The sequence below is a fragment of the Myxocyprinus asiaticus genome, chromosome 7 (assembly GCF_019703515.2).
Source record: "Myxocyprinus asiaticus isolate MX2 ecotype Aquarium Trade chromosome 7, UBuf_Myxa_2, whole genome shotgun sequence".
Lineage (NCBI taxonomy): Eukaryota > Metazoa > Chordata > Actinopteri > Cypriniformes > Catostomidae > Myxocyprinus > Myxocyprinus asiaticus.
In genome coordinates, this window is record NC_059350.1 from 16,112,529 (window position 1) to 16,136,027 (window position 23,499).

Here is a 23,499-nt window from a genome sequence, read left to right on the forward strand (position 1 = left end):
TGCACAAGCGCTGCAGCAGCTTTGGGGAAGAGAGAGAACGAGAGGACAAGTGTGCAGCATGCGCGTGTGCTGTGTTTAGAAAAATTATGGTTCTCACTAGCATTGTGTCCGAAAATTGGAAAATGCTGCTTTCGGAGGCAGAATGAAAATAAGGTGCTTTTGAAACTGTTCTGAGAGCAGTTTCCTTAAGAGTTCCATTCATTCAAAAACACTATGTTTATATGGACACCAGAAAGCGGCTTATTGCGAGAAAGTAGCGTTGCCGTTTACATGCACTGTATAAGAGCGTACTCTTTACTTCCGTATCATGCGGCTCGGTCAGTAAGCAGCTTTCTCCGCAGCAAACTTAATTTCCCCACGATGCTTGTGTAAATACCAAACATGGCATCTGAGGAACATTTCACTATTTTTATTCTCCGTTGTTTCGCTTTATTTCCATATATTCCAGAGTTCTAGCTGTGTTTGTTTTCTTAACTTTCTATTGTGACTGGCAGCAGAATTGTGCTGCAATAGTGAGGCTTCCCTCCTACTTAAAACTCTGGGATTCCCCCAATATTTCAACAAATATACAGGAATGTGAGGGACCGTCAATATTTTACATTGGTCTGTATAAATTGGTATTGTTTATAGTATATGTACTTTTCCCACTGTACTCCCTGAAATGTTAAATTCTTTCCATTTTGTTGACTCGTTTTTGGGCTCCATCCTATGACGTTTGTTTTCCAGTCTGTTCACGCACATGCGCACTCTTCAAAAACCTGTAAGAACGCCTCTTATGCGTTTACATGTCCACATAAGCTGTGTGTGTTAAACCACTTTCTCTTATCCCTTACACAGCATAAGGAAACCTGCATTCTTGTTTACGTGACGTTACAGAACGCTGCTTTTTGCAAAAACCCTGGAATAAAACCATTTTATTAAGTGCATGTAAACATGGTTGTTAACTGATTAGGCAAATCATCAAGTCAGCTGCCTTCGTTTTGATGGACGAGACTTTTTCTTTCACATCTGTCATATTTTGTGGTCATTATGATGTAAGTATTCTAGAAGTATTCTGACAAAATGTTATAAAGCAATTGTATTCAGAATACAGGAGTTTGAAAACATAAATTCAAATAGTTCATATTTGTTTTCTGAATACGTAACGCCGTTTGCAAGTTATAAGAAGACTTAAATGAAATAAACATCCTTAGTTTTCGCATGGGACAAATCATAGTTGAAATTGTGACAACCACTGTAATTAGAGAAAATAAATAAATAAAAACAATGGAGTACATGGAACGAGAGATGCGTTTACTCATGAGGGAGATCCCACAAAAAATTTGATGACTCAAAACTAAGTTTTTGTAAAGTTTACACATAAAATACACCTCAGAGGCAATTACAAAGACATTTAAAACAGCCAAGACACAAAGATGTGTTTGAAATAAACTTTCACAATGGGAGAGAAAAAAAACGCATTTTTTAGTTCAGCTGGTAGTACCATCACATGTGCAAATGGCGACTGCACATACAACATGTCACCTGACATTCTTGATGATCTCAGATCACGGAAAACCCCCCAGAAAGTGCTTTCTTTACAACATTGTTCATTTTAATAGCCACCTTGTGTTTTACATTCTGCTTAATGTTTCTTTGTTTAATTTGAACATTTGGGAATTCTTCATTAATCCTCTTGCCACAGTCATTTCCATTGTGTACTTTTCAGAATACAGTGCAGAACAAATCTTTTTAAGTTTTAAGGTTTTAAAACAATGGAGGATTTTTTTATACATTTTTGAATGACGTTCATTCCTGATGTGATGGCTTTTGAGCAAGAGGACTTGTGTTTAGGGAAGCATGCTCAGTTTCTTCATCAACTGATCGTTCTGTTTGCTGTTCTGGTGTACAAGGCTCCGATGTAGAGATATAGTCAAAACTGTCACAAGTCTCTGATGCCAAAGGCAGACTGTCCACCTCAGAATAAACAACAGAAACATAATTCTCAGCCTCTTGTTCCGAACTTTTGAAAGACACTTCCCTGTTCATAGATTGATGTACAGGGCTTTCCAAATCTTTATTGTGTTGTCGTGCTTGAATCTCACATTTTTCTGATCTGCTTTCAGCAAGACACACAGGCTTCTCAGAGTCACAACATGCAAGGGATTTACACTTTGTGCTCGCCAAAGACAGGATGCTTTGTACTGGTTTACTGGATTGTGGAGTTTGTGAGACCAAATAAGTGGTGTTTAAATAACCACTCGTTTGGTTCACCTCAACTGCTACAGCTTGACAGTCGTCTTGGCTGATGTCTGCACTGAGTCCAGTGTCCTCTGTGACCTCTTCTCCAGTCACTATCTCTTCATCTCCTACTCAAGCGAGATGAAACCCCAAAGATCATTACAAAGACATTTTTAATAAGCATAATTATTCATGCACTTTTTCTTTACTAAACTACTACAAAAACAAAAACTTTAAACAGACTTCAGAAATAATATTTTTATTGTATTTAACATATACAGTGGCCCTAAAATCCCTTTTTTTTAATCTTTTTTTTTTTACTTCTGGGTACTTAAACAGCCCATGAAATGTGTTTTGTGGCTTTTAGTCCATGTCCGCTATCTTTGAGGCCACATATATGCTAGATTTCTCCCAAATGAAAAGTCCAAATCACTTTAAAATTTACAGTTTCTCTCATTTCTGGGAATAAACATTTAATTTCATATACATTTAAAAATAATTAGTGGTACATTACATGTAATAACTCACCCATTGACTCTGGTGTTAGATGTACTGACTGTTCTGTGGTGGACTGAACATGCTGAGAGTCACTGAGGACAATAACAGCTTTCCTTCCTGTCAAGGACATAGGAGTCAACACGAATGTATGTACTTAATGAAAATTATAGTTATATTACCAGAATTACAAAAGTCGTTAAGTTAAGAGACTATATTTGATTTTGAAAAATGTATGTAAATTCAATATTTTTGCAAAACTGTATATCCACATCTTAAAGTAGACCACCTGACAAGGCCAAAACTAATGTGCAATTACATAGAAAGAGAAAAAGTACAATAAATCAAGACAAAGAGTTGCAGTAAAGAATAAAAGGCAAAATTATACTGGATAATAGACGTACTCCCTAGTCCAAGAGACACATTGTAGGTGATGCCTCAAGAGAGAAAAGAAGGAAAGCAGAAATGGGAGAGCAATAAAGTCAATTAAAAGTTTCAAATAAGCAAGAGAAGTAAGTTCTTTTACAAAGATGTACCTAAAATATAAATTGTAATTAAGAGCAAGTATAAGTTCAATGATCAATGTATAAAATGAATATAGAAACTGTGTAGGATTGCTTGTGATGCTTACCTGGAAGACTCCACAACCCAGACATTTCCAATGTTTTTAACTTCCTCTCCAGTTCTGCAACCCGGTTTCCCAGGATCCTGTTCAAACATCCACAAAATTGACTTTTCATCATTGCGCTAAAAGTACGTAAGCTTAAAGGAATAGTTCACCCAAAAATGAAAATTCTCTCATCATTTATTCACCCTCATGCCATCCCAGATGTTTATAACTTTCTTTCTTCTGCTGATCACAAACAAATATTTTTAGAAGAATATCTCAGCTCTGTCAGGCCTTTCAATGCAAGTGAATGGTGACCAGAACTTTGAAGCTCCTAAAAGCACATAAAGGCAGCATCTTCATATCTTCAGAAGAAATGTGATAGGTGTGGGTGAGAAACAGATCAATTTTAAGATCTTTTTTACTATAAAATCTCCTCCCTGACCAGTCACTGGCGATATGCACAAAGAATTCGAATCACCAAAAACAAAAGAAGAAGAATGTGAAAGTAGAGATTGATAGTAAAAAAGGACTTAAATATTTATCTGTTTCTCACCCATGCCTATCATATTGCTTCTGAAGATATAGATTTAACTACTGGAGTCATATGGATTACTTTTATGCTGCCTATATGTGCTTTGTTGGAGCTTCAAAGTTCTGGTCACCATTCACTTGCATTGTGAGGACCTACAGAGCTGATATATTCTTCTAAATATCTTTGTTTGTGTTCTGCTCAAGAAAGAAAGTCATACACATCTGATATGGTATGAGGGTGAGTAAATGAGAGAATTTACAGTTTGGGGTCAACTATCCCTTTTAAAGGTGCTGCAAGCAATTTTGTTCATGGAAAGGTTTGCAAAAAATAATCCTGATTATAATAAATCACTAAAATATCTGCCCTGAGATATCATAACAATCACTGTGACAGTTATAATCTCTGTAAAAAGTCAAATAAAAAGTGTCCTCAGACCGAGGACATATTCGTCCCATAGCAAGTCAGACGGTGTCTGAGGCGCTCTCTGCCTGTCAATCATTTTTGTGCGTTCTCACAGTGTTGTCGTTGCAGCGAATTACTGGACAGGGTCCTCACTGCAGACTGTAGCGTGATTATGTAGTGGATCAAATCCTCTGCGTAGTGGATTTTGGTGATGTAGTGGATGTTTTGGTTTTTATGCATTACAGTGAGTATATTTACTTAGTATTAAGTATTACACTGAGACATTTGTTTAGCTTAGCTTTTAAAAATGGTCACAGCCATGGATTTCTTCAGTTATTTTTCCTTGTTTTTCCTCTTCACCCACAGAAAACAAATATATGAATTAAGCAATATTCTCATACTACTCACTATAATGTGCTCCTCATTTTAATATCTCTGCTGTACATAAATGCCATAGGGTGAATTATTTCTATTTGTATATTAACATGTAGTGGTCAAACATACTTGGAAATATGCAAAAGTGAAATAAAAGTGAACCTGGAGCGCTTTTAAAAATGGAGCACATCTGTTACTCTAAGCACGAGATGGAGTTGTGGAGCACAGAACCACTCTGAATACACTGTAATAATGCTTATACACAATACAGACAAGACAGAGCTGCATGCATAGACTTTGAAACGAACAGCTTAATTTATTTATTAATTTAATTAAATCGTCGTAGCTCTTTGCGGTTTAATAATCCAATGTCATATCGTGATTTTATTGTAATTAATTGTGCAGCCCTAATATATGTGTGTGTGTGTGTGTGTGTGTGTGTGTGTGTGTGTGTGTTATTGTCATGTGTATTTTGTTGATTCATGTCTTTTATTTTGAAATGTTTAGTTCCTGTTTCCCTTGTCATGTGATTTCATGTTTTCCCTCCATGTGTCATGTTTTCATTGGTTTATTGTTTAATTAGCTTGTTATCAGTTCTGTTTGTTCATTGGTTTATGTTCTCCCATGTCTTGTATTTAAGCCTCATGTTTTCCATTGTGTCTTTGTGAAGTATTGAATGTATGTGGATGTGTTTTGTCAAATCAAGTTTAGTCCAGCCAAGCCATGTCCAGCCAAGCCATGTCAAGTCAAGTCGTTTATGTTTGTTTTGTTTAGTCATCACATTTGGATTACTGCACTTGTAAATAAACTGCACTTGGGTTCTTCATCTTCACGTCATCCTCTTCGTCATTGCCAACAGCCAGCAACGTTACAGAATACTTGACCGACTATGAACCCAGCAGTTCTACTCATACGGCTATGTCAGGGGAATCGTCCCCTGGAGGAGTACGTAGAGGACTTTTGCGCTATGGCCAGCCAGGTGAACTTTAATGAGGTCGCGCTTAAAGACATTTTTTGCTTTGGTCTGAATGAGTCCATTTCTTTTGAAGCCTGGCGGTTGCAGTTCCCTCAGCATGGCTCAATATATCAACCTCGCCCTACAGATCATTGGTTCCACGTTCACTGTGGGGGAGGTGGATGCCGAGCCAGCATTCCACGACATGGCCGCCAAGCCAGAGTTTCTCATCATGGTCACTGAGCTAGCGCCATCTTTTGGTCCATGCCACGTCACAGCAACGCCTCAGCCTGCTCCATGCCACGTCACAGCCACGCCTGAGCAGTTGGACCTGGAGATGGTTCCCACCCTTATACCCACCCTTAGTTCTCCTGAGCAGGCAAGGGGAACTTTCGGCCCTCCGACCCCGCCTGGACCCTCCGAGCCCTGGACTTCGCCTTGGCCTGTCGGTCCCTCGACATTGCCTCAGCTCGGCGTTCCCTCGGCTCCACTGCGGTCCTTCAGCCTGTTGGCTTTGCCGGGGTCCCTCGTCCCTCCAGCTCCTCCTTGGTCTGTCGGTCACCTGGCTCCACCTTGGCTCTCCGATCCTCTGGCTGTGCCTCATCCCTCCGATCTGTTAGCTCCACCGGGGACCTCCTTCCCTACGGCTCCACCTTGGTCCTCAGTCCCACAGTCTTCCGATTCCCCCAGCTCCGCCTTGCTCCTCCGAGCCTCCAGCACCACCTTGGTCCTCCCTGCCATCGGCTCCACCCTGGCCCTTTGAGTCTTTGGCTACTCTCCAGGCACCAAGTTCCATGGCTCCGCCCCTCGAGCCTCTCATGGCTCCACCCCCCACAGACTCTGCCCTGGTCCCATGACCCTCGCCCTTTCTCGCCCATGCCTCAAGACACAAGCTCCCTACAGAACATTGAATTTATGTCATGTTTTAAGTGTTTTGTTTGTGTTGGGGCATCGGGAGCCGCCCTTTAGTTGGGGGGGATTTGTCATGTGTATTTTGTTGATTCATTTCTTTTATTTTGAAATGTTTAGTTCCTGTTTCCCTTGTCATGTGATTCCATGTTTTCCCTCCATGTTTTCATTGGTTTATTGTTTAATTAGCTTGTTATCAGTTCTGTTTGTTCATTGGTTTATGTTCTCCCATGTCTTGTATTTAAGCTTCATGTTTTCCATTGTGTCTTTGTGAAGTATTGAATGTATGTGGATGTGTTTTGTGCTATGTAGTCAAGTTTAGTCTAGTCAAGCCATGTTAAGTCTAGTCAAGTCGTTTATGTTTGTTTAGTCATCACGTTTGGATTACTGCACTTGTAAATAAACTGCACTTGGGTTCTTCATCTTCACGTCTTCGTCATCAGTGCCAGCATCATTACAGTTATGTGAATATATATACTATATTAATGACTGTTAAGTACGCTACAATAATAAAACAAAACATTCAAATGTAAATACGCATGCGCATTAAAACACCCACTACATCACTAAAATCCAAAACGCATGGGATCCAATACATCATCGCGCTTCATTATGCAGCGAGGAGTACTTGGAGAATTTGAGGCTTATTATTATATAAATATAATTGAGGCTATATTCTGATTTACTGTTGTGTTTGACAACTGTGGGAACATGCTTTGTGTCGGTTTCAACGGTATAAGTCCGGTGTTTTGGAAAGAGGGAGCATGGCTAAATCAACGGCTCAGTCTCATGGAAGTTAGAACGGCTAAAATCACTTAAAGCACCTTTAATGTATTGTATTTATGTATGGTTTGATTGTCACAAATTTCTGACAGTGTCATTATATAATGGGTATAGTACAGCACACTTAACATATTCTGCAACTAGAAAACAAGATTACAATTGTCACGTTGTATATTGTTTTATGGTGTTTTATATTGTTTAATGCCATATCAGCACAAAAAGGCTATTTTTAAGGCATGAACAAGGTGAAACCTATCAATAAAGCAAATCAATAAAGAAAGTTACAAATGAATAAAAAGGCTAAACAAACCAACCAAACAAAAAAAACAAGAAAATTAAAAAGATTTTTCAAATGTACTTGTGATAAAAAGTTTTCCTGATTCACACTGTTATAGAGTAGTGTTGCAACATACTTGTTGGTTTGTCGTTGATGCTGAATGACCATGTTCTTCTCGTGAATGGTCTCCAGCAGAGCCGTGGCCAGAGACTTCAGATCACTAATAGACTGAGGAGTGACTGGGAGACTGCACCCATTCTCCTCAGACAGCAACAGCTCTTGCACTGTAAATATATGAGCCGTAGCTCAGCTTCAAAACATTATTCTTTAAAAGAATTTTGAAGAATACATTTAAAAGTATAGTTCACCCAAAGCAAAAAGGAAAAAATTATTGCGTGCACATTTGATGTTACAGTACTACTGTACAAGTCTACTGTAGCACCTTGTTTGGCAGACAGGACACCGGTCAGAGCACTGTTGTTTTTGCCATAGCCTTTGCAGTTCTTTTTGCTTTCTAAAGCATTCTGGAATTAAACACATTTGTACATTCTCTACATGTGAATGGAGATTGAAAACGGCTCTCCTTAAAGTTTCACTTGCATGCACATAATTTTGGTTGTGTATGTAATAAATACCTTGTACTTCATGACATTTGATTTGAGGAGACTGACCTCCTCCTGAAGCTGCAAAAGCCGCTCATGCAGATATCTACAACAGAGCAAAATACATGTTGTATACCTATAACCTAATAAACAAATATCCACAACAAGACTAGCTGAAATACCATGGGCCTGTATAAGATAACAGGCCTGTGGGGGTCACATGACACCATGCGAGGTGTGAACAGCGAGCTCTGCGTACTCTGCTGGTTTTAATACTTTTTATGTCAAACCGGTGAGATTCGATACACCCTGATCCTTAACTGTTCTAGGAAGACAATATGTCAAAGAATTCAAAATTCTCAGGCTCTGGAGACATTAAAAGACACTTACATGCTCAAGCTGACCCCCCTGACAAGGCCGCAGACCAGGGACTCGATTTGGCCGGAGAAGTGCAGGAAATTTGGCGAGATTTGTTGAACTTGTCGGCAATGCTGATGAAGGTCATTGCTGACTTGGAGGATCTTGCTGTAATACGTCGATCGACCACTGCCATGGAGTGGGGGATGTTGAGAAACGGATCAATTATCTGGAGTCATGGTGGATTTGGAGCGCGTCTGGGAAAAGTTGGAGGATATGGAAAATCGTAGTCGGCGGAATAACGTTCAGGATATGGTGAAATTTCTGGATGGGCACCTTCCGAGTCTGCTCGACATAACAGGCCATAAGCTGGAAATCGAGCGAGCTCACAGGGTTCCAGCTTGGCGATCCGTTGAGGGAGACAGGCCCCGATCAATTCTGGCAAAATTTCTGAGATCATCCGATAAAGATATCGTGTTACATGAGTCGAGGAGTAAAGGAAGGCTTTCTTGGAAGAACCACAGCATTTTCTTGTTCCCAGACTTTGCGAATTTGACAAGAGAGGACCGTGATCATTTAAAGGAATGCAAGAAACTCTTACATCAACGGAAGGTCACTTTTGCACTGATGTTCCCAGCCAAATTGAGAATGGATGCTAAGGATGGCCGCAAAATATTTACATGTGCCCAACAAGCAATGTCCTTCATAAAGTCAATGGACTGAGTAAGTTATTTTGTGGTACTCACGTTGCAGCCAAGTGGACCGACTCACTGAACTTGACCGTCTGAGGAAACTGAGCGCCTTTTTCGTTTCTTTTTGTGCTGGTTCCGCCTTGCGGCTGGAGTTTGTTTTGTGTAGTAACACTCCTTCGGGACAGTGTTGTGGATGAATCTACATGTTCTTTGTGCTTATGCCTCCTATTGGTTGGAATTTGTTTTGTGGAGTATTTCTTGCAAGACACTGGAGTGATTAGGTCATTTGTTGCACTCATGTAACAGCCGAATGGGCTGGCTCACTGAACATTCGTTTGACTATCCGAGGAAACTGAACGTCATTTTCTTATTTATTTTTTTGTGCTGGTTCTGCTAGTGGCTGGAGTTTGTTTTGTGGAGGAACACACCTTTGGGACAGTTATATGTATGAATTTACATGTTCTTTGTGTTTATTTCGCCTATTGGCTGGAGTTTGCTTTATAGATTATCTTCTGTTATGCAATTCTGTCTCACAAAATTTGTATAGAAACACCGGACTTGAGCAATCCGATGGCAAAGTTGTTGCTGGGGCTCTTGTAGGCGTGCATGGACTGTTTGAGTTTAGAGGGATGGACTGCGCGGGGTTAATGCGCACAATTTTCTTTTTCCTGTTTGTCTGGTTCGGGGGGAAGTTTGGGGTTTGATTGTTGCACTAATGTTGGAATGTGGTCTTTATAATTTTATTTACAATCTATTTTTCTAATATGTCAAAATGTAAAATGTTAATATGAGTGGATGGTCTCTCTCCACATGGAATGTGAATGGGTAGGGGCACCCCATAAAAAGAAGGAAGGTTATTTATCTTCTTAAACGTAAGAAATATGATATAGTGTTTCTTCAAGAAACGCATCTTTCCCCGCAGGAAGGTGAAAAATTTGGGAAGATAGGGGGTGGACATGTTTTCTTTAGTGCTGGCTCAAGTAAGAGCAGGGGAGTCATTACACTGTTAAGCATCTACAATTCAAATATCAGATTAAAGATAAATTAGGAAGAGTCATTATTGTTTTAGCAGAAATTCAGGGGTAAAGGTTGATTTTGGCTAATATTTACGCACCTAACGCTGATGATCAGGGCTTTTTTATAGATCTTGAAGGGATGTTGCAAGCTGCTGGCACCCCTCATGATATAATATGGGGAGGAGACTTTAATCTTTTGATGGACTCAGTCCTTGATCATAGTGAAGCAAAAGTGTGTAAGCCCCCTAGAGCAACATTGACGCTTCACAGGATGTGTAAAAATCTTGGTCTTACAGATATTTGGAGACTTTTGAACACATCTGGTAGGGACTATACATTTTTTTCATCAGTCCATAAGATTTATTCTAGAATAGATTTTTTTTATATAAGTCCCTCTTTTCATCTGTTGTTGATTGCTCAATTGGAAATATTTTAGTCTCAGATCATGCCCTGGTGAGTTTAGAGGTGTTGCCACATATGGAGAAAAGGAACTCATATAGTTGCCGCTTTAATCTATCCCTTTTGAAAAATCCTGAATTCCAACAAATGTTAAAGGCTGAAATCAATGTTTATATGTCCTCTGTGGGTGTGGCTTGGGAGGCACCTAAAGCAGTTCTTAGGGGCTGGATCATACAGTATGCCTCATTCACAAAAAAATCCAAAGCACAAGAACTCGTGGAGTTGGAAGGGGAATATTAAAAGTGCCGAGGCACAGCTGAAGCGCCAAATGTCGTCTGATGGCCTCAGAGAATTGACTTGATTGAAATATTGATCCCTATAGATGTCACCCTCTCTTATTTCAAGCAATTTGATAGCATAGCGAAGTCCTTCATTTGGAATGGTAAATGTCCCAGATTACATTTCAGTAAGCTGCATAGGCCGATTGACAAAGGTGGGCTAGGCCTACCCAAGATTTTGTTTTATTATTATGCGTTTGGTCTCAGACATTTGGCTCATTGGATGCTTCCACCTGAGAGAGCCCCTCCCTGGTTTTGTATTGAACAGGAAGTTTTTGCCTCTATTTCACCATTACAAAGCCTTTCTATCAAACTAACCGGAGAAGTTAAGCTACACCCCGTTCTCTCGCATTTGCACTCAGTATGGACAAAAGTGTCCAGAGTGTTTAATTCGGACATTTATTTAAACGTTGCCTCAACCATATGGCTGAACCCAAAATTATGTATTAATAAGTCCCTTTTCTGCGTGGTCAGAGTGGATTGTGAGGGGGGTTACTACACTTGGTGACCTATATGAGAGCAGAGTGTTGAGATCCTTTGAAAATTTGGTTCAACATTTTGGGATTCCCAGATCTGTTTTTTTTTTTTTTTTTGCTATTTACAGCTGTGCCACCTGCTCTGTACTATTTTTGGGAGTAGCATACACCCATCCAAGGTCATGAGGCATCAGTGTATTACTCCCTACTAATTCAGAGTCTGGGGGACGGAGCATTAACTTCTATCAAGAGATTATTTAAACTTGGTATTGGAGGAGGGAGTGTGGGCTAGGATTCTAAAAAAACGTCAAGTCTGCATCTATAGATGCAAGGGTGTGCCTTATGCAATTCAAGATTTTACATCGATTCTATTGGTCCCCCTCTAGATTGTATAGGCATGGTCTTAAAGACACACCCACCTGCTGGTGATGCCAATCAGAGGATGGAGACACAAACCATGTCTTTTGGTGGTGTGTTAAGATCCAAGAATTTTGGTTGAAGGTTCAGAGTTTTGTGTGTGACGTATTGGGAACTCGGGTTTCATTTTGCCCCAGACTCTGTATTTTGGGCGATGGGGCAGTCATCGATGTAGAGAATAGACACATAAAGATTTGGGTCCTAACCAGTGTCATGATTGCCAGACAGATAGTTTTAAGGGGATGGAGGTCGGCTGGAGCGCCCTCATTTCAGGAGTGGTGCTCGGAGATGGGGAGGGTGGTGGCTTTTTAAGAAGGGTCATTTAGAAGACTGGGGAAATTGGACTCGTTTGTGGGGAAATAGGGCATATATGTGGTGTTTTTGGAGGGCTATCGGGGAGGGGCAGTGGAGAGAGAAGTGTAGTTGTCAATATGTGTGATTATTATAATTGTGTGTGTGTGTGTGTGTGTGTGTGTCTATAATCATGTATGACCACTGAGATGTTGTTGGGGGCCAGGGTGAGGTTGGGGATTAGGAGGGGTAATAGTGGGGGTTAATTGTTGATTCTGTGTATATATGTTTTGTTTTTCTGTGTTTAATATGTGAATCAATAAAAAATTGTTAATCAGAAAAAAGTTGTTATTTCAGATATTCATTATACCATGGGACCACCATGAAACAATACATGAATACATGTAAAGGTCACATCAATGCCTGTCATTTTCATAGTACACCACCAGAGGTCAGTCTCACCACAATTCTAATCAATTTCCAATTGTTACAATAAATCCTGCTTTTTTTATAAAGGGTAATTATTAACCAGTTAAAACCCAGTTATATTTGCTTTCCACTGACAAGTCTTGCAAAAAGCACTCTGAAATACTAAGCCATGTTACTAATGGATTACTTGTTGTTACTTTTTTAGATCTTTGATCCTAGAGTGGTATTTCCCCATATAAAGTATTTTGGATGTTGTTGAAAACAATCTTGGGATGGTTCATAGATTTTGGAAATTGAGTGTGAATTATGTGACTTCTCTGCAAATGGATCTTAATTTTGTGTCTTCCATATTACAATATCAGGGCATATTATTTCTTTGACTCCTACTATTAATGCTAAATGTGTGCGATGTATCCTGAGCAGGGCACCACTGACCTGTTCTCCATACATAGAGCATCTATATCCAGGATGCGGTTCTCATGGCTACCCAGGATGTGGTTGATTTCCAGATTTAGTCTATGGGCTTTCTCCTGGTACACTTTACGCTCTGCTCTCACATCCTGGAGTTCATCCGTGGCTGCCTTTAAGCTTTGCTCCAGTGCTTCATTCTACAACACCACAAGGTAAAGTCACAAAACAAATATTCCTTTGTTTTTCGTATAATTTAGAGTGTTATTTTATACTCAGATCTATGTAACCAATGTCAACAAAAATTATCTGAAAGATGTGACACAGTGAGATATTCTTAAAGGAATAGTACACCCAAAAATTAAAATCCTGCCATAATTTTCTCATTCTCGTGTTGTTCCAACCCTGTTTGAATTTCTTTTTTCGAGGAAAGCCAAAAGGAGAATATTGGCAGAATGCTCCCCTTAGTCACCATTATTCTGTGTGTGGAATGCCAAGAGCAATGCACCTGTTCTCGAGCTCTTTCTAACTGCTGAACAAGATCTTCTCTCTCGTGGGCTGGAAAGTGGCGAGCCCCTACCTCCTCATCCCCTAGACGCTGCTTTGCGATGGTCATCCTTAGCAGCTACGAAAGAAAATGTTGGCAGATATCTGTGCCACCACAATAGTGATCATAATGCTTGAGGCCTCATATGCTGTAACCAAACATTTCACCCGATCAGTTTGAAATAAACCATGCAAATGTCTGCATAAGGCTAAGACATAAAAAGAAACAAGCTGACTAGTGTGCATAGTGGAGCCAATACCTTGTTATCACCCTGCACCTCTGTTAAACGTTGGTTCAGTTCCTTCAACTCTTCACTCAGCTGTTTGTTCTGTTCTCGGGAGTCTCTGAGTAACTGGGCCAGATTGACCTGTGGCAAGTTAAAGGGATAGTTCACCCAAAAATGAAAATTCTCTTATTCATCTTGCTCACCCTAATGCCATCTCACTTGCATTGTATGGAACTACAGGGCTGAAATATTCTTCTAAAAATCTTTGTTTGTTCTCTGCAGAAGACAGAAAGTCATATACATCTGGGATGGAATGAGGGTGAGTAAATTATGAGAGAATTTTCTTTTTTGGTGAACTATCACTTTAAAGACATCCGCTCACAACACACTCAACCTTTCAACACTGAGTTGTGTATCAGGTTGACTACTTAATTCATTACATGTTTTGTGAACATACTGGTCAAAGTATAGTCAAATCTTAATCTATGGTCAATGTGGAGATGGGGGGCATGGTGGAGCGTTTGTCCTGAGAGAGAGAAGCGGTAAGAGTGCACATACCTGAGCACAATAGGTCTAAAACCTGTTTCTGATTGCAGTGAGCAATGGGGAGAGCGATATAAGGAGGAACCACACTAGAGACTGGGAGAGAGAGAGCTAGCACACACATACCCTGACTGTGTTCCATTTAAATTAATGATTTTGAGTTAAGGAAATAAAAGATTACCTGTCTGAGTTGAAGTCCCGTTTCCCATTTCCTCCTTGTCTCCACAAATGAACCCCATTACACTGGTGCCAAAACCCGGGACTTTGGAGGAAACATATGTTGACATGGAGTCCTCACCGTTGGCGGAAGTCATCAAGTCCCTCACAAGTATGTACCATGCTCAACATCAGGCTCTGCTTGAGCTGCTCCAAGACCAGGATTGCCAAATCCAGAAGGTGTTCCGGGCTCAAGCAGAGGAGCGGCAGATGATCCGGAGCTTACTGCACCAGGAGAAAGCCACAACCCTGGACACAGCAGCCCCCATGCCTCCAGTCGCCCTCATGAAAATGGGGGCAGAAGATGATCCGGAGGCATTTCTAGACCTCTTTGAGAGGATGGCCGAGATCTCAAGCTGGCTGCGTGCTCAATGGGCGCACCGTCTCATCCCACTGTTGTCCAGGGGAGCCCAGCTTGTAGCACAACAACTACCAGCGGCGAGTATCCTGGTATATGACGACCTGAAGAAGTCCATCTTGCAGCGGGTTGGTCGCAGCCCAAAACAGCACCGACAGCACTTCCGTTCAATGAAAATGGATGCGTGGCTGCTGGCTGAGGACCACGACGCCGAGGGAGTCATCGATCTCATGGTGCTGGAACAGCTGATCCGTCATCTGCCGGAAGGAATGATGGAGTGGGTACAGTGCCACTGCCCGCACTGTCGCTGGAGGAAGCCGTCCAACTGGCTGAGGACCATCAGTCGGTGTATCCGAGGGCGGAGTCCTCCCACTCTCTTTCCCCTCCCTCTTGTTTTTCCCCTGCTCTTCTCTCTCACTATGTCCCTGTCATGCAGCCTGTCCCAGTACCCCGGAGGTGAGGAAAGGTACCGCCGAAGCCGACTCCCCATTCCCAGGGGGTTTCCCTGCTGCCGGTGACACCGATGTCTCTTCGCTCTCCCCCTCAGGTGGTTGAACCCGCTGTCGCAAGTGCGGGTGTAACGCCTGAGCCGGCTGGTTGGAGTCATGGGGAACCCGGCATTTCCGGGACCAATGCACCGTGATGAAGGTGGGAACATTGGTCCGGGTAGCCGACACTCCACAGGCTGCCCCCGATCCAGCCAGAGCATACAGAATACCTGTGAGTATCAGGGGAAGTACATATCAAGCCTTGCTGGATACTGACTGTAATCAGACCACTATCCAACAATGTTTGGTTCAACACGAGGTTTTGGGCACAAATAAAAGTGTGAAGGTGCGGTGTGTGCATGGGAATATTCCCAATTACCCTCTAGTGACACTCGTTATTAAATTTCGGGGGCAAAAGTATAGAGTGGAGGCTGCGGTTAGTTCCCGCCTCACCCATCCACTAATTCTGGGGACTAATTGGCCAAAATTTGAAACTCTATTAAAAGGAATATGTGTGGATGGGTCCCGCGAGAAAGTTGTTAGATGTGAGATGTGCGATGTGCTGGCTGGGGAGGCGGAGCCAGGGCTGTCTATGTCAGCTCCACTTCAGGATGACGCAAAGGAGGGGGAAGTCCCGACTTCCCCAGCCCTTAGAGGATTCCCTGCAGGGGATTTCCCTCTGGAGCAGACAAGACGAAACCCTGAGACATGCCTTCGACCAAGTTAAAGTAATTGATGGTCAACGCCTTCAGCCAGACATTGAACTCTCATACCCGTATTTTTCTATTATGAATGATCGGTTGTTTCGAGTGGCACAGGACACTCAGACAAAAGAAGATACAACACAGTTGTTGATACCGAAGAGCCGTCGGGAAATGTTATTCCAGATGGCTCATCATAGTCCAATGGCGGGTCACTTAGGGCAAGAAAACACACTAAACCATCTAATGTCCCATTTCTATTGGCTGGGCATTCACAGGGATGTTCGCAGGTGGTGTGCGGCATGCCATGAATGTCAGCTGGTGAATCTGCTAGCTACCCCAAGAGCACCTTTGTGCCCGCTTCCTTTGATTGAGGTCCCCTTCGAAAGAATTGGTATGGACCTCGTCGGGTCATTAGAGCGGACGGCACATGGACATCACTTTGTTTTGGCTCTGGTGGACTATGCAACACGATATCCAGAAGCAGTGCCCCTGCGCAACATCTCGGCACGTAGTGTTGCGGAGGCACTCTTCAGAATTATCTCCCGAGTGGGGATTCCAAAAGAAATTCTCACTGATCAGAGCACTACATTTATGTCCCGGACACTACGTGAACTGTACGAATTGTTGGGTATTAAATCGATTCGCACCAGTGTTTATCACCCGCAAACAGATAGGTTGGTGAAACAATTTAATAAAACCCTGAAGAATATGATTCATAAGTTCGTACACGAGGATGCTAGAAATTGGGATAAGTGGCTCAAACTCCTATTATTTGCAGTGCGAGCGGTCCCACAAGCCTCCACAGTGTTTTCCCCATTCGAGCTGCTGTATGGGCGTAGGCCACGCGGTGTGCTCGACGTCATGCAGGAAGCTTGGGAGGAGGGACCTTCAAGCAGCAAAAATGAAATTCAGTACGTTCTTGATCTTAGAGCAAAGCTCCACATTTTGGGTCAACTAACATTTGCTCCAAGCATAAGAACGACAAAGGCGGCTTTATGATAGGGGAGCTTGGCTAAGGGAATTCGCACCAGGAGATAAAGCACTTGTATTACTCCCAACCTCCTCGGGCCATGTGAGGTCACGTGAAATTATGGAGGGAGGAGGTCCCTGTGACGTTGGCAATGGTAGTTCCGGAGAGGGTGGAGCTCAGGCCAGAGGTGAACGTACAAGCCAATCATGTCACTTGTGGAGACCACCTCTCAACGTCTCAAGTCACAGAGGTTGTCAAGTTGCCGAAAGAATTTTCAGACGTGTTCTCGCCTCTGCCTGGTCATGCAAACCTCATACAGCACCACATCTAAACTACGCCTGGGGTAGTGGTACGTAGTCATCCCTACCGGCTTCCAGAGCACAAGAAAAAGTAGCGCGGGAAGAATTAGATGCAGTGCTCGATATGGGGGTAATAGGAGAATCCCACAGTGACTGGTCCAGCCCGGTCATCCTAGTCCCTAAGAGCGACGGGTCGGTTTGGTTCTGCGTGGATTACAGAGAAGTCGGTGTCTAAATTTGACGCATTTCCAGTGCCTTGTATTGATGAACTGCTTGATCGGTTAGGCGCAGCTCGCTTTTACCAGACGCTGGATTTAACAAAGGTTATTGGCAGATCCCCTTAACACCGATGTCCTGCGAAAAAACGGCCTTCTCCACACCGTTTGGCTTACACCAATTTGTGACACTTCCATTCGGTTTGTTCAGGGCCCCGGCTACATTTCAGCGCCTGATGGGCCGAGTTCTCAGACCGCACTCTGCTTATGCCGCTGCCTGTATGACATCATTATATACAGTAATGATTGGCAGTGGCATTTGCAGCAACTGAGGGCTGTTCTGAGGTCGCTTCGACAAGCAGGACTCACGGCAAACCCCAAGAAGTGCGCAATTGGATGGGTGGAGGTACGGTATCTGGGATTCCACTTGGGTCACAGGCAGGTGCGCCCCGAAACTGGGAGAGGGGGGGACAGGCCAGATGGCTCCCTGGCCTGAGTCGGGCGGTGGGGGTATGTGGAGATGGGGGGCGTGGTGGAGCGTTTGTCCGGATAGAGAGAAGCGGTAAGGGTGCACACACCTGAGCACAACAGGTCTAACACCTGTTTCTGATTGCAGTGAGCAATGGGGAGAGTGATATAAGGAGGAACCATGCAAGACTGGGAGAAAGAGAGCTGGCACATACATGCCCTGACTGTGTTCCATTTAAATGAATGTTTTTGAGTTAAGGAAATAAAAGATTACCTGTTTGAGTTGAAGTCACGTTTCCCGCTTCCTCCTTGTCTCCACAAATGAACCCCGTTACAGTCAGTTTTATGCATGTGCACATCAAAGCTTCTAATAGGAGAAATGCCTATATTTAAAGGGATAGTTCACCCAAAAATTACATTTAGCTATCATGTACTCCCAAACTGCTATGACTTCCTTTTTTCCATGTAACACAAAAAAAAGAGATGTTTGGCAGTATGTTAGTCTCAGTCACTATTCACTTTCATGGCATCTTTTTTACCATACAATAAAAGTGAATAGTGACTAAGGCTGTCCTTTTGAGTTCAGGAGAAGATAGAAAGACAAACGGGATTGTAAAATACATGAGGGTGAGTAAATGAGGACAGAATGTCTTTTGTATGTATTTAAGTTAATATTGAAAGTAGGTGGTAAGCTCAGACATACTTGGTTTCTTTTTTCAGGAGGCAGAGAGGGGTCACCATCCTATCAATGAAAAAAAAAATTATAATGTTAAGTCTTGTACTTCACACTTCAAGACTGGTGTTTATTTTAAATATTTTAGATTTAGAATTGAATTAGGGTAGAAATACATACTATGAGCTCTCTGTACTTTTTCTTCAGCCCTTGGTGGCGCTCACGGAGCTGGTTTGCCATTAACTTAAATTGATCTCGCTCCTGTTGGCAGGTGTCCAGCTCTTTAGATAAGATCAGCAGTGCCTCTTTCTTGCTCTCCAGCTTTCTCTTGCACACCAGGAACTGGGCACAGAAAGAAAATAACAGTGTTTTAATGTTTCAGATGAATGCAGGGGCGTAGTACCCAAACTGTATCCAGGCACACCCAGAAAATTAAACACTATTCTTTTACATTGAATATGGTTAAAAAAAAAAAAAAAAAAAAAAAAAAAAGGCATAATTTCTGATATCTGAAAATATTTTATCAAAGAAATCGTAACAAATTTGTGAAACTGAGAAAATAAAATAAATGATTAAATAAATAAATGGCAATGTGGTCTAAATAGCCCTTTAGTCAACTCCTCTAGAAACATCATTAGAGCAGTAATCTACGGGTAAATGACTGCACGAGCATGGTGAAGCAAACAATAGTTTTGAGTTTTGGAAAAGATGACTGGACAACAGAATTAAACAAATTAGCACTGGACATTGTCATGATGTGCACAAAACAAGAGATCTCCCATTAAAGGCACAGAGAAACTGATAAGAAACAAAGGCAACTTAATGGAAATTAAGTCACTTCAGTTTTTATTTGTTTAGCACTTTTCACGATGCACATGCTGCAATTAGTGAGCTGTAAAAAAAAATTGGCCACCCATTTTTATTGTGGCCCACCCAAAAGTCATTTTCTGGCTACGCCACTGGATGAATGCATTAATCATAGTTGCAAGATCAAAGCTGGGTCTTTTTTTAACAAGGCTTTGTATGGTTTCTATAAGGGACTTTTTAATTTTAAGGAAACATTACCTTCGAAAAGGTTGAGCAATTGTTGCACTTAGGTGGAGACATTCAAATTCCTCATCTGGCTTTACCTTCTAAGTTTTAACAATGTTTTTCGACATATTATGCAAATGCCTTCTAGGTTTATAGAGGCCTGTTTCATTGGTGGTATAGGTTTAAATATGTATTTTTTATATATATATATATATATATATATATTAGGTCTGGAAAATTTAACACATACATTTTTGCAATTAATTCTTGACTGTTTAAAGCATTAAAAAAATAACGAAATTAATGCAGAATGGGTTTGTTTTGTTTTTTAAATTCATGTATCTTCACTAATGCTTTTCCCCATTTCCTGTGGCTAAATATGTCCTGGTCACAATAAACACAGGAGTGGATTTACTGTACGAAGTATGGAGACTACGAAGTGGTGAGCCAGGTGCGGGAGAGAAATGGTCAAGCTGCAGTAACTTTTTGCATAGACCGAAAAAGCTCACTCACTGTCAACTAAACCAGTGTTAAAAACAAAACCCAACGTGCGCGAAAGAGACTGAACAGAAGCCAGAGAAAATACTAGTTTTGGGATTTTAAACTTCAGCAAATTAAACTTCAGCATTCAATTTGTTTTATATCTGCATGTAAAGTGTCTAATAATGCATTGGCAATGTACACTTTAGTTTGTCATGCCAATAAAGCTCGATATGAATTAAATCTGCCTATCCTATTATTAGAAAAGTCCACTGGAAAACGGCAGACGATTTTGCCAACTTTTAATTACAGCATGCATGTCCACTGATTTTATGACATTTATGCATATACTTTTATTAAAGATTTATATCTGTAACGATGTGTCTAATTTAACTGTATCTGCAAAAAACTGAAAATTGTAATACGTTTATATTTATAATTAAAATAAATGATGACTTACCCATTTCTTGCAAGTTCTTTGAGACAAGTATGACGTTAACATATTTAGGATAAAAAAATATTTAGTTTTAATGTACCATGATTAATCACAGAAAACTGTGTGATTAATTAAAATATTTTAATTGATTCACAGCCCTAGTAGTTTATATATTGAGAGTGAGAACCACTTATCGTGACCACAAGGAAGTTACCCCATGTGACTACCCTCCATAGCAACTGGGCCAATTTGGTTGCTTAGGAGACCTGGCTGGAGTCACTCAGCACACCCTGGATTCAAACTCACGACTCCAGGGGTGGTAGTCAGTGTCAGTACTCACTGAGCTACCCAGGACCCTTGAAAAAATCATTTTTGATCAAATCTAGACAGGCCCCATTTCCAGCAGCCATCACTCCAACACCTTATCCTTGAGTAATCATGCTAAATTGCTAATTTGGTACCAGAAAACCACTTGCCATTATATCAAACACTGCTGAAAGCTATTTGGTTCATTAAATGAAGCTTAACATTGTCTTTGTGTTTGTTTTTGAGTTGCCACAGTATGCAATAGACTGGCATGTCTTAAGGTCAATATTAGGTCAAAAATGGCAAAAAAGAAACAGCTTTCCCTAGAAACTCATCAGTCAATCATTGTTTTGAGGAGTGAACACTTTACCATGCTTGAAATTGCCAAAATGTTTTTTACAAAGGTGTACACTACAGTCTTCAAGACAAAGGACAACTGGCTCTAACAAGGACAGAAAGAGATGTGGAAGGCCCGATGTACAACTAAACAAGAGCATAAGTACATCAGAGTGTCTAGTTTGAGAAATAGATGCCTCACATGTCCTCAGCTGACAACGTCATTGAATTCTACCCGCCCAACACCAGTTTCATGTACAGCAGTAAAGAGAAGACTCAGGGGTGCAGGCCTTATGGGAAGAATTGCAAAGAAAAAGCCACTTTTTGGTGGGGGGGGGGCCTGGGTAGCTCAGTGAGTATTGACGCAGACTACCACCCCTGGAGTCGCGAGTTCGAATCCAGGGCATGGTGAGTGACTCCAGCCAGGTCTCCTAAGCAACCAATTGGCCCGGTTGCTAGGGAGGGTGAGTCACATGGGGTAACCTCCTCGTGGTTGCTATAAAGTGTGGTTCTTGCTCTCGGTGGGGCGCGTGGTGAGTTGCGCGTGGATGCTGCAGAGAATAGCGTGGGCCTCCACACGCGCTACGTCTCTGCGGTAACGTGCTCAAAAAGCCACGTGATAAGATGTGCGGATTGACGGCAACAGAGATTCGTCCTCCGCCACCCAGATTGAGGCGAGTCACTACGCCACCACAAGGACTTGGAATTGGGCATTCCAAATTGGGGAGAAAAAAATAATAAAAAAAGCCACTTTTGAAACAGAAAAAAGGAGAAAAGGTTAGAGTGGGCAAAGAAAAACAGATATTGGACAACAGATAATTAGAAAAGAGTGTTATGGATCTTAACCTCATTGAGCTTTTGTGGGATCAGCTAGACTGTAAGGTGCGTGAGAAGTGCCCGACAAGACAGCCACATCTATGGCAAGTGCTATAGGAAGCATGGGGTGAAATGTCACCTGAGTATCTGGACAAACTGACTAGAATGGCAAGGATCTGCAAAGCTGTCATTGCTGCACATGGAGGATTTTTTGTGCAAACTCTTTGAAGTAGTTTAAAAAGTTCTGAACATTTTTTTCAAATTGTAATAGTAATTTTTCATGTTATTAATGTCCTGACTATACATTGTGATCAGCTGAATGCCACTTTGGTGAATATAAGTACCAATTTCTTTCCATAAGAGCAAAATCTGTACATATATAATTAGTTAACATCTGAATAGACTATAAATATTTTACGTCCACACTATAGAACAAAATGTCACATTTTGTCATATATGTAGCTACTCAAAATGTATGCTTACCCACTGAATCTGTAGCCTATATGATAAAAAGATTTTACATGTACCTCTGGAATATTGCAAAGCTGTAGTTTAAAGCCAGCATTTTCAAGATCTGCTTAATATTAATTTCAGGTCCAGGATAATTCAGCACCGTTGATGCATCGTGACGTAAAGTATAAAGAGATTTAAGTTAATCTTTCAGATGATAATATCGTGTCAGACCTTCCTCCTTTCTGAGTTTATTACTATACGAGGATTTTAAAGATATAACGAGTACTATCCAACCAATTTACTCTGTTTGGCGAGAAGGATGAGCAAAAAAAACTAACCACTTTTGCATTACAGTTCGACGCATTGCTTTCACGTTTTTCTGAGCGGTACATCTGTCGTATCACATCGGTCATATTTAGGGAACCCTTTGCATTTTATAGACGTCAATTCGGTACAACATAACCAAGGTAATTCAAATATCTTCATAAACAGAATGTTATTCATAGGCTGCAGAGAAGCATTATAATGTAGTAGCCTATCAATGAAATCTGCGTTTCCTACCTCATTCACCAAACCTTGCCAATCGCTTTCGCTTCTTCTGGGAGGATTCATTTTCGCTTCTTATATATCCTTCGAATAAATCATTTAGGAAAAAAAAAAAAAAAAGAAAAACAAAAACAGAATTTGAAAGGCGTGAGCATCTACTGCGAAGACACGATTACATCTTTCAGTATTCATCAACATCACTTACATCATTTCCGGCTGTGATGATGGCGGCAAACAGCAGTATGTCCCTTATTTGGGACGTGAAGCTAATTGCTGCAAAAATCCAAGAATATTAAATGTCTAATTTAGCTTCATATGTTGCGTTATGTAATGCTCATATGGGCTAAATTAAACTATAGATTGTTGCAGCTGCAAGTCTAGGCTATAAACACTCTTTGATCTTA

General features: G+C 41.3%; 1 protein-coding gene across 2 annotated transcripts; it reads right to left on the reverse strand.

The window, feature by feature from the left end:
* Positions 1 to 1,272: 1,272 nt before the first annotated feature.
* ccdc149b (coiled-coil domain containing 149b) lies at positions 1,273 to 23,297 on the reverse strand. Of its 2 annotated transcripts, XM_051702945.1 has the most exons (13): positions 23,111 to 23,297; positions 18,871 to 19,032; positions 18,721 to 18,759; positions 13,790 to 13,897; positions 13,492 to 13,608; positions 13,011 to 13,183; positions 8,194 to 8,266; positions 8,001 to 8,082; positions 7,695 to 7,842; positions 3,347 to 3,423; positions 3,120 to 3,152; positions 2,749 to 2,835; positions 1,273 to 2,348 (listed from the first exon to the last, which is right to left on the reverse strand). In XM_051702945.1, the coding sequence occupies exons 1-13, from the start codon at positions 23,159 to 23,161 to the stop codon at positions 1,789 to 1,791; spliced, it is 1,710 nt and encodes a 569-aa protein (XP_051558905.1). In that variant the 5' UTR covers positions 23,162 to 23,297; the 3' UTR covers positions 1,273 to 1,788. The 2 variants fall into 2 exon arrangements, with proteins under 2 accessions (XP_051558905.1, XP_051558906.1); XM_051702946.1 differs by lacking the exon at positions 3,120 to 3,152.
* Between the last annotated feature and the right edge of the window lie 202 nt (positions 23,298 to 23,499).